The 11,152-nt window shown below is 40.3% G+C and overlaps 3 protein-coding genes across 7 annotated transcripts; 2 read left to right on the forward strand and 1 right to left on the reverse strand.

Annotated features, from left to right (window-relative positions):
* Positions 1 to 1,826: 1,826 nt before the first annotated feature.
* Positions 1,827 to 6,117, forward strand: Flash (FLICE-associated huge protein). 4 transcript variants are annotated; one of them, XM_076797533.1, is made up of 3 exons: positions 1,827 to 2,067; positions 2,126 to 2,342; positions 2,411 to 6,117. In XM_076797533.1, exons 2-3 carry the CDS (start codon positions 2,320 to 2,322, stop codon positions 5,058 to 5,060), a joined length of 2,673 nt encoding a protein of 890 aa, XP_076653648.1. In that variant the 5' UTR covers positions 1,827 to 2,067; positions 2,126 to 2,319; the 3' UTR covers positions 5,061 to 6,117. The 4 variants fall into 4 exon arrangements, with proteins under 4 accessions (XP_076653648.1, XP_076653647.1, XP_076653649.1 ...); XM_076797532.1 differs by having other exon boundaries at positions 2,156 to 2,342; XM_076797534.1 differs by having other exon boundaries at positions 1,832 to 2,067; positions 2,156 to 2,342; positions 2,629 to 6,117.
* Positions 5,984 to 9,464, forward strand: LOC143359554 (putative acetylcholine receptor chaperone). The gene is made up of 4 exons (XM_076797546.1): positions 5,984 to 6,117; positions 7,166 to 7,304; positions 7,405 to 7,511; positions 7,597 to 9,464. The coding sequence occupies exons 1-4, from the start codon at positions 6,007 to 6,009 to the stop codon at positions 7,708 to 7,710; spliced, it is 471 nt and encodes a 156-aa protein (XP_076653661.1). The 5' UTR covers positions 5,984 to 6,006; the 3' UTR covers positions 7,711 to 9,464.
* Vta1 (vesicle trafficking 1) lies at positions 9,232 to 11,070 on the reverse strand. Of its 2 annotated transcripts, none has more exons than XM_076797538.1 (6): positions 10,892 to 11,070; positions 10,567 to 10,784; positions 10,048 to 10,464; positions 9,750 to 9,950; positions 9,494 to 9,688; positions 9,232 to 9,417 (listed from the first exon to the last, which is right to left on the reverse strand). In XM_076797538.1, exons 2-5 carry the CDS (start codon positions 10,673 to 10,675, stop codon positions 9,537 to 9,539), a joined length of 879 nt encoding a protein of 292 aa, XP_076653653.1. In that variant the 5' UTR covers positions 10,676 to 10,784; positions 10,892 to 11,070; the 3' UTR covers positions 9,232 to 9,417; positions 9,494 to 9,536. The 2 variants fall into 2 exon arrangements, with proteins under 2 accessions (XP_076653653.1, XP_076653654.1); XM_076797539.1 differs by having other exon boundaries at positions 10,567 to 10,700; positions 10,786 to 10,910.
* Positions 11,071 to 11,152: the final 82 nt, after the last annotated feature.

Here is an 11,152-nt window from a genome sequence, read left to right on the forward strand (position 1 = left end):
GCTATATGCTACATGCTATACGAAGTATACAGCGTGTGCGCAAGCGCACAAGCGCATAATCACACAAGCGCAAGCGTGCATACGGTCAGGCGAATCCGCGAATGGGATACCTCTCGTGCGCGCACGCGCGTTTACACCGATGTACCCACATACACGCGTATTCTTAGACAAATATTATACAAACGGGGAGAGTACGGAGTATGGGAGAAAATCAAATCGGTCCCATAGCGCAGCGCGGTGCACCTTGCTTTCTTACTTACCGATTGCTTTTCCTATAACCAATAGTTTTTATCTTATTCCGTTTTCGATCGACGCCTTGATCGTTTTCATATTATTTATATATATATGTAGATATGTATGCGCGATGCGATTGTTCTCCATACACGTTATGAACTTACATATTATCGTATTTCTCGCGTATGCTAACACAATCCACTAAACGTGACAGAGAACCACTGCCCAAGTTATGGAACGCGCATGCGCGGTGTACGCTCCTCTTAGGAACAACAAAACAAAATGTTCCTTGTTTAATAAAAATTTCTTTTCTTTTACAGACATTTCGTGTATATCTCAATACTAAGTATTTTCTGTTCTATTTGTTAGGTTTGTTTTTATTATTTGTTTTCAGTTCGACGAATTTTTTCAGTTTTTACGTTCTGTACTTTCCGGGACCTGACTACAGCAGTAATACGTGTATATTTTTCTGTGAAGATTAGTCTATTCGCGCCAGTAGAAATTCTAACAGTACATATAAATATATTTCGATCGTTTTGAAATCTGGAATGTGGAATCCGAGATCCGGAATCTGCTACAGCAGTTGAGTTTAAAATAGTGGCATTGATAAGAAAAGTAAGCGTATTTGTTAAGGTTTCGTGCAAAAGAAAATTAGAGACTGTCAACGCGAGTAAAATGCAATACATACTTACCTAGCATAATGTACGCGCAGAATACGAATGGGAAAACGCCACAGGTAACGCGAGTCTCGATAATTCCGACAGGTGTCGCTTCGTCGTCTCGTTCAGAGTACAAGAGAAAATTCTTCAAACTTCGGTAACAATGTCTCGATGTGATCGATTGATAATTGATAGTTTTATACGGTACATTGAGGCATCGTGTAACTATAAGAAAAATGTCTAAACTTGTATTCTATAAAATAAAAAGAAATAGGGCAAGCGACACTTTCGCAATTGAACTGAACTAAAATGAAACTACACATTGGTAGGACGTTAACCCTCTTGAACAAGTGCTTGTTATTTACGTTTATACCATTTGTTCTATCCAGTACATATCAATTTTATCGATGTCGATTACTTTGGAGCAAGAAATAGAAGAACAATGTTACATACATATTTACGATACGATAGGTACCACATAGTACAGTGTTTATATTATCCTGTCCTCTTCTACGCGGGCGTGCTCAATGGTGCTTGTTTCGTGTATTAGCGTGCGTGCACGCTGCGCATCTAGTATAGTCTACAGTCTACGGTTTACACTCTACACTGTATATACACCAGTGATGAGACATTGGTCAAGATTTCTCGCGCATGCGCGGCGATTTTAGCCTCAGTAAAGTAAAATTCTTGATAGAATGGGGTACCTTGATCACCCTGCAAAATTTTTAAAAATTGTCATGATTTGTTTTTGAAAATAGCAAACTCTATGCCTCTTTGTAGCTCCTTCTACAATATTAGCTGCCATTGCATAATAAAATATTAACAATAACTTATCAAAAACTCGTAGGATACTCAACGCGTCTTGGAAGAGATTATGTATTTCGGTACTTTCCCGCCAATATCACTGCTCAAATACTGTTTTAGGCGCACATGCGCAAGAAAACTTGGCCGATATCTCATCACTGCTTACACACCGCACTCTATATATACGCAAGAATGAAAGGTGCATGGGGGGATTCGTCGATCACGGGAAACCGTTCCGTAGCAGCAGGATGAAAATCTTACGATTCGCTGCCACTTGACGCTTCGAAAAATCACAATTAAAAGTACGATGGAGGATGATACTGATATTTACGAAGATTTGCCGAGTGTCGAAATCAAGTTAGAGGAGAATGTGAGTATCGTAACACTGGTCTTTTTCTTCGAAAATTAGGTTAAGTTTTGCATCACAGATGCGATCATACCATGCCCGCAGTTCTTAGAAACCCAGACGGAAAGTAATACTCGTGAATATGCAGAATTAAAGAAACAAATTGCAGAACTTACGATCAAGTTGGAAGATTTTCGAAAGGTTAACGAAAATTTGGAAGTGAATTTGGCCTCTTTATTGAAGACTGCGAAATCAGAAATTGCACGGAAAGATAGAATGATCGAAGATCTGCGAAAACAGTAAGTACACATTTTTTCCCTCGCATCATCGAAACCACATCTTTTATAATCCGATACAATTGATGCAGGCTCGACGATGTAATGTTCAAGAGAGGCGCACACTTCAAAAGAAATGATCGCGTTCACAAACCGACTTTTGTCGATAACGTTACAATTCCTCGGCAGATAACTGACCAAATTTCTTTACCTCTCAGCCAAAATAAACACGAATCGGCGGAAACAGAATCATCGTATAATCCAACTAAAAATTCTAACCTATCCAAGTCTACCTTAACGCCTCTTACAGTGTTTGGCGAACGGCTACTCAAAAGAATCGCGGAAGAGCAGTCTATGGAGAAAAGAGGGAAGCAACCGAGCAAATTCGGTTGTAATAACAGCTGCGTTCCAACCATTGAAGGTTATGTGGTAGAAAGCGACAAAGAAAATGGCTCTGTGACCGATGTTAAGCCATCTCGTACCAAAGAAATGCAATTGTCCGCTGTAGAAGAATATTCCGAGAAGGAACGGTTTACGGCAACAAATTGTTTAGCCGAAGGGAGGAACGAAATGGATTCGAATGTCAGATTTCAACAGAAACGGAAGCACATTACAGACATTGTTGACATTGCGGATGGAGAAAAAAACGATGGAACGGATAGGACGATGAACATAAAGTGTGTCGAGTTCGAAGTTAAAGAACGTGCACTGAGATCAACGAATAAAGAACCGCGCGAGGATGTTAATAATGTCTTCGATAAGAGACATGAGCATACGAAAACAAAGAGATTCGAAGGTTCGGAAAAATATTCTGACTCGCGATACATCACCTATTCGAACACGGAACGTAATCGCAGCTCGTCCGTCCAAGAATCAGGCAAAAAGCGTAGTCATCGAGTGACCACCGTCGCGGGACAACCAAGTCAGAATGACGCGGATGAACGTGTCGCGAAGAGACACTGCAAGTCAGCTGAAAGATTGTCAATTACGATGGACGATTATCGATCGAATAGCGTCGAGTGTCGTCGAATCAAGCAAAGAGAAGATCGTCGCACGACCGAACCGTGGGGAGATCGTCGATCGCGCAGGAGGCAATCTTTCTGCGAAAGTTCTCGAGACGAGAAATACACCAGAAGCAAATCAAATAAGTATAACGATTATCGGGAGAGATCGGTCAGGCGTTACGATACCAACTCCGACAGCGCGGATGGATCGAGATCAGCTGCTAAGAGAGAATCTCGCGATTCACGAAATATCGAGAAGTCGGAGAAATACGCGAGGTCCACGAATAAACGAAGCGCTCGTTCCGAGGATTACGAATATCAACCGAAAGAGCGGTTAAAGGACGTCGACAGGAGACAATACCGTACACGATATTGCGAAACCTTCAAGTCCGAAAAGGCCATCGATATAAACAAATCTATCGAAAGAAGCGATCGACGTAGGTTTGCGGGAAATTATGAAACTCCGAGTATTTGCTCTAGCAACGGAAAAAGACGCGAAAAATCGCAAGATCGTTGGACAAACGGTGACAAACCGGAATCACCCGTCATTTCGACCGACGAAACAAATGCGAATATCGTTATCCGTGCCGCTACCCCTACCACTAACGCTGTCGCAACGTGTATTGCGACTGTGGTATCGCTGGACGAACAATATTGCGAAAATATCGGACACGTTGAAAACGAGACCGTGGAAAACGTTGAAAACATTGAGAAATTTATTCGTAATTATAACGCCAGCGATGTTCATCACCCTAAAGATAGTCTCGACGAAAGAAACGATACGTCGAAGATCGCGAAGGAACATGGACCAACGACAAACCACGTTTTCAAGGGTGAAACCAATTTCGAGGAGCAACCCGACACGATTCGCTCGGATGACGTCAAACCTGCTGAAATGAATACAAAGCTAGAGGCAGTCGAATCGAATGATGCGCTTCAACAAGTTTTCCAGGGCTCCGTCCAGAATGATACAAAAGAAAATGAAACAACGGTGGCACCGTCGCCTGTAGAACATACAAAATCCAAGCAAGTATTAGAAAGTAATTCTTTGATCGATTTACCGGCTGACAAAGCATCAACTAACTTGAGAACAGATGCAGCGCTTTCAAATACTAATGCGACATGTAACATCTCTTCGAGTAATACTTTTCAAATTTCTAAACCAGGATGTAATGGTAACGTTAACGGTGACGCTGACGGTGACAGTAACGATGACGAGGGCGGTAACGATAAGGATAACGACAAAACTCGCAGTAGAACTGTTTCCAGAGATGTCGAAGCCGATAGGACTAATAGTAATTGCGACTACAGTGTTCCTGATAGCATCACTAAGGGTATCGACGATGACTGCGATCGTAATAATGAGAGTGACGGAAACATTAAAATTCACATGAAAACCAATGAAAACGATCACAAAACCGTTCGAAACAAAAAAGGAACGAGCAAGGAAAATGACAGAGCAAACCTCGCAGAAAAATTAGATGAAAAAATAGAAAACGAAGAGAGCAAAGTAAACAAGGAACAGAAAGAGAATGGTATAGCTGTGACGGAACAAGGATCACGCGAGATGGAAAAGTCGTCGATTAATTGTAACGGTACAAATAGGAAAAAAACATCTACGAACGTACACGGAAAAATAATTGTACTTGTACGGCGCAAAAAACCTGTATGCTTAGCAAACAATAACGCAAACATGACTGTCCTTATAAATAACAGTCAGAACCTTAATAATAGTTAATTCGGCGCTGATTGTATGATCAAGGGTAATTCTTTGGTAACGCGAAAGCGTATCAGAGAAAACGAAAATGAGCATACCTTGAACTTGGAGCGATATATTTGTCGCATTCGGTATCGATTGGAACAACTCGTTAAACGACAAACCGAAGAATGTTGTCCGAAAAGAAGAATTTGTATAAAAATGCTGTAAATACAAATATTAAATGTGTACATATATTGTTCAGAGGCACGCAGTGTATCATAGTAAGTTCGACATTTTTCTTTCCAATGTTTGCCGTATACGTACAATTTTGAATTCGAAATGAAACGACGAGCGTTATTAGGGTAATCGATCCGTTTAACGACTACAACGTGTCTTCTATGTACATATATATTTTTCAAATCGAGGTAATAATCGTTTCCTTCGCTATTCTGTTTAAATAAATATCATGAGATAAACTAGTATTGTGCTTAATTGATCACCAAAAACCATAAGAAAAGTAATCAATTTCGTGTACAACGAACCCGGAGTCTACAAACCCCACCAATTAGGTTACAGGACAGAAGGTAACGTGAGGCGACGCGACGCAGAGCGTCCTAGCGTCGCACACGCTCTGCGCTGTCGCAGAGTCGGAATAGACCGAACAAAACCGAGAGAGAGAAAGAGAGTGCACAAGAGAAGGATAGAGAAAGAGAGAGAGAGAGAGAAGAGGAAGTATGAACATTGATATATCGTGTACATAGCTGTCGTTTATAAGATTTGAATAATTCTGCAGAGCGCTGGTGAAAACAAGTTTCGAAAATCCATAGATATGTATAGGTAAGGGGCGGATGGTTTACCGAGCGTCCCTAAGTCGCGCATCACCCTGAATTCACGGCTACACCTCGTCGTTCGTCCAGCCCAGATTCCGATCGATTCTTCCGTACTGCTAGTGTTCGTGTCGCTAACAGCCTCGCGGTCCCGAAATATGGGCTCTATCGTCCTAAAGTCACTCTCGGTTCTCCTCGGAATATTTTTTGTTTTCGTCGGCACCATGAAGTTAACTTCGCACATCAGCAAGGATCTTCACAAGGACTTGGTGAGTCAAAGCTTGCTTTTAGAATGTAATTATATAACAGAAATTTACCCCATCTTACGGGTCGCGTTTCACTCGACCGAGATTCTCTTTTCGCCAATATTTCCGTATTCGTTTTGACCCTGGCCCTGTCTGCTATCAGATCTCACACCCTCTCTCATCTTTCCTACTCTAACTTTCGCACGTCACGACGTGCTCAACCGATGTATCGTGTCGTGTCGCCGTTGCGTTGCGTTCTGTTCTGTTCTGTTCTGTTCTGTTCCGATACGTTTATTTTCCCTCGTCCACCCTTCCGTCCCAATCCCAAGTAGTATTGTTTTTGTCCACCCTTTCGTCTTAACGAATTTCTACGGTGTATATTAATCGGGTTCCTCGTTTCTTATATTTTTCGAGTTGCAAGTTTACAGTTGTTTTCGCTAACAAGACTATTTGATACGATTCTCTGCTCGATAGAAACTACGCGATCATAACGCGCGTGTTTGCGTTTTTTTTTACCCTTTCTTTTCTTCTCCGGTAAACAGATAACGATACTATTCTGCCACTCTTAATTCCTGAATATCGGATATTCGAATATCGAACAATTCAAGAGCTGAGGAGATATATAGAGAAAGCGATACAGGCAGAAACGCGAGATCATTATGAAAAACAATTTTGCGACAAGTAAACAGCGAAATCCACCTGATCGAGTCATCGATGTTTAATGCTCGGTACGCGATCGGTTCATCGTAAGATTCGAACGAACAACATTTTTGTAGAATACGATCAAATCTTAAGATAATTCGGTTCGCTTCGATGCGACTCGTGAAAAGATTATTTTCGTCTACTGTTGTTACTCAATGCCCAAAGTTATAGTTATAAACTGCGATCCTTTTGGTAATGGGCCAAATATCGTCGCGAGTGCCAGCGTTCGGTGTTCACTGGCCAGACAATTGTGATAATTTTCTTCGCGCGTGTAACTATACTGTCCGATGGTATAAGAACAACCACCTTTTCGCCTCGGTTGCTCGCTGCGTTTGACCAGCGCGTTCGCGTTGTTTGTTGTGTGTTGCAGAGAAAAGAATATGTCAAGTACGCGAAAGTGTTTCCCCTCTCCGGAACGTTGGACTTCAAAGTACCGAGCAAATGGTACAGAAGAGTTGTCGGATCGCTCGAGATCATCTGCGGGCTTGCAATGGCGATAGTGCCTAGCCGTAAGAAAACAACAAAACAATCTACCCCTTTCCACAGTCCTGCTCGACTGCACCAGTTTCTCTGCGTTATTTTGCTGACAAGACTGTCTTACCTTTTCAGACAAGATAAAGAACGCGTCGAACGCGGTGTTACTCTTATTAATGTTAATGGCCGTGTATTCTCACTACATGGTCAACGATAAATTCGAGAGGATCGCACCAGCTTTGGTAAGAGTACGATATAACGACTATCGCGTACTATTGCATTACCACGTGTTAGATATTGAACGTTAACACCGCGAATTTGTTTTAGGTGTTCTTCTTCATGCTGACAGGACGTCTAGTGATAGACTGGCAATTGAGACGAGAGGACGCGCAGTCGGTCACAGCGAACGGTCTAGACGATAAAACCAAAAAGCAGGATTGAATCCAAGACTGTTTGATGCGTCCGCGTACGAGTCAACGCAAGACTTTGATTGCGCGTACAGAATCCGAGATTATAGCCGACAGTCACGCTAAAAACTTCACGTTAACAAACAACAGGAAAGAAAAGAGTCTCACGGGCTTCGCTATCCTTACGATCTTCCACGTTTCGAGTCGAATGGAAATCAATTGACTCGACAACATCCGAAATTTGTAGCTTCACCTATGCGAATACTTATCGAATGTGATAATCGAGTTTCTTATTCGTATTCGTATTCGTGTTCGTGTTCATGTTCATGTTCATGTTCATGTTCATATTCGCGTCCGCGTTCGCGCCTCAATCATACTCTTCCTCCGAAGTATTCTCGCCCGCGTTTTACATCGTCGCGTTGCGCTCGTCTTATCGAGATCCTCCCTAACAATAAGAGGTAACGATACGGAGAAACCGCGAGATGGATATCTTCATCTCGAATGAGTCGGGTTTTACAAATTTCGAATTATGAATGGCGAATTACGAATTCGAAAGAGCAAAACTATCGTTTCGATTGATAACCCAGTTACCTGCGGTATGGTATTATAATACTTAATATAGTTGACCGTGAAGGTCGATGTGAAACTTTAGCTCAAACACAAGGTATTAACTGCCATTCGAATTAATGTGTTCCCGTGATATTGTGTTAAGATGTACGTGTCCTTAGATGATAATCAATATCAGCATTTCAGTGCACTTTTCATTTTCTCGTTTTTCCTTTTTAAGCACGTCCCTTAATTCGATTTAGGCGAAAACACGTTAGCCAAAAATCGTTGAATAGATCGAAAACAAGAACTGCGTCACCCATTCATCTACAATATCTATCGTTTGGTGCGTTTACAAGCAACCGAGTACCCACGTAATCGTAGATCGTGATACGTTTTTTAGTTAGCCTCGTTATCGTCATAGTCGTACAGATTTTTAATATTCCGACTTTTTCTCTCTCTCTCTCGTGTCCAACAAAATCGAGGTTTGTCGGAAAGACCACGTGAAATTAAGGGCACAGAATAATAAAGACGCACGGAATAGCATATTCGTAAGCCCAACAATCTCGTTTTTTCAAACGGTGAACGCACCGTAGCGATATCACTCAAAATTTTTTAAAATATTCATATAATCAACCAAGAATCCGGTTCGTTCTTTAGGGTGATTAGTATTTTATAGTATGTAAGGTCGCCATCAAATATTTTAGATACCAAACACCATATTTACGATATCGATACTATATTATATACATATACAATACATACTCATATACGTATTCATTTACATACCTATACACATATTTACACGTACACGTATACGGTTTTCATTGTTGATTTCACATCAACGTTAAATTATGCTTATCAAGCAGACGGACGAGCTCAAACAATTCGATGCATAAACGCGTAAAAATCGTTCTATTGGTGTTTCTTACCGATAATATTTTCTCTCCTTCCCTATTTTGAAAACGAAAAGGAATAAGCAAAAATGAGAAAGGTTTATCGCTTGTACTCACGATGCAACAATATCATTATTTTTCATTCATGTTCCTTTCGTCTATCGTAAATCATAACAATTTAATCAGCCTTATGTTACGGTGACAAATTTCAATACAAGCATCGATTCATCTTCGATTTTCGAAGCATACAAGGACAAGTATGTTAAGAAGAGAAAAAACAGCTTTCGTTTTCGGTGTGGCTGTATGTAATAACACAAACGGTTCAATAAATAACTTATAATTTTTACTTTTGTAACAATTATATGCTAAACGTACGTGTTTACAACGAAGTCAATGAAAGAACAATCAACGATCCAGTTTAATCTGCTTCTTGGCCAGTAGTCAAGAGATTTATAGCTTTCCGAAGATTTAAGACAGCTGTTGGCACATCGTCGTAATTTAAAGCGCTTCCAGCCCATTTAATTAGTTTCTGTGCCTTGTTCATTTGTTCCAACGACAAGTTGATTCCTCCTGAAGCAAAATCCCATATGAATCGATCGAATTCGATACTATTTACATTTTATTATAATACCTTCTGTTTCCGTTTTTGGAATTGGACGGTAGTCATCTGCAATTTCAGAAGATCCTTCCTCTATACTCCCTTTCTTAGGCATATTGTGTGTTGTTCTATCAAACGGGTCGATGTAGCCAGTGTTACTACTTTTGTTCGAATCTGAGAATGCTTCACCATCCCCTGGTTTCTCCTGACTTCCAGCACTGTCGTCGGCTTCGACTAAATCGATGAGTTAACCGGACCATTACAAAATTCAAGCTACACTATAGATTCTACAGTATCGTTACCATTAGAACACCATCGTCCATGCTATTACCTGAATCCAAATCTTCCATGTTGTCCTCTATGGGTCCTGGTACCGGTGTCTCACCATTTTTTAAACAATTGTGAATATACGTCGCCTTCCATTTAGCATATTTTCCTTTTTGCGTTGCTTCCTCGCTTAATTCGCCGAATACAGTCAAGACGTCGTAAAGCAGGCCTGCAGTGAAAAAACTTTGTATTGTTTTTTTACTAAAATCACCAGCTCTATCCCTTTTATCGGCATACAAGAAAAGCTTGAGAGCCCAATTCTCTAAATGTGCTTGCGCGACTATATCGTTTGTAATCGCTTCGTTCTCTCGTAATTCTTTTTTAGTTGTTTCTAACCAATCCATTAATTTTATTAAGAAAGTTGTTTGTTCTGTCGTTTTCGTTGAAATTTTCAATCCTGTTTGGAGCGCATATAGGCGACCTATAATTATTATTTATTGTTAGATTTTCAAGATGCATGATAACTTGCAACTGTAGGTTATCTATAATGTAACAAAACATTATAGCAAGATCCAATACATACACCAATAACTAACAACAGGATCTAGTTCATGATGAGTGGCTGCTATCTTTAAATATTGCTCTATGTTTTTCAAAGGAACTGGAACGTCTGGTAGATTTGGGTTAACCATGCTGCTCGTAAACGTTGTTCTGTTTCTTAAAAATAAGTTCTGTTTTCGTTCACACTTTTAACTGTGCTTTGTTATCATTTATCGTCTATCGTCTTTCTGATAACACTTACTATAATTGGAATAAATCAACCGTTTTAATCGAAGGTGCGGTAAAAGTCTCACCGTTGAACGTTCTGTCAAAATTATTCGACCACTCTATTCGTATTATCAGCTTACCTTATCTTTTTGTAATCGTGACAGTAAAAAATTCTTGTTACATACAATGTAGAAAATAAGATAAATCTTCTTCGTTCTTTAAGTCTTTACACAGTTCCATTTCATTTTATCGAGACATCTTGTTTTGTTGTATTACATGTATAAGCACATATACTTAAGCACATACCTACATATGCATCTGTATATATTATGCGGATGTAGATAAATATGTAGGCGTGCGTATGTGGGTATATGTATGTACTTATCTAATATCTACTACGT

Source organism: Halictus rubicundus, chromosome 12, assembly GCF_050948215.1.
Source record: "Halictus rubicundus isolate RS-2024b chromosome 12, iyHalRubi1_principal, whole genome shotgun sequence".
NCBI lineage: Eukaryota > Metazoa > Arthropoda > Insecta > Hymenoptera > Halictidae > Halictus > Halictus rubicundus.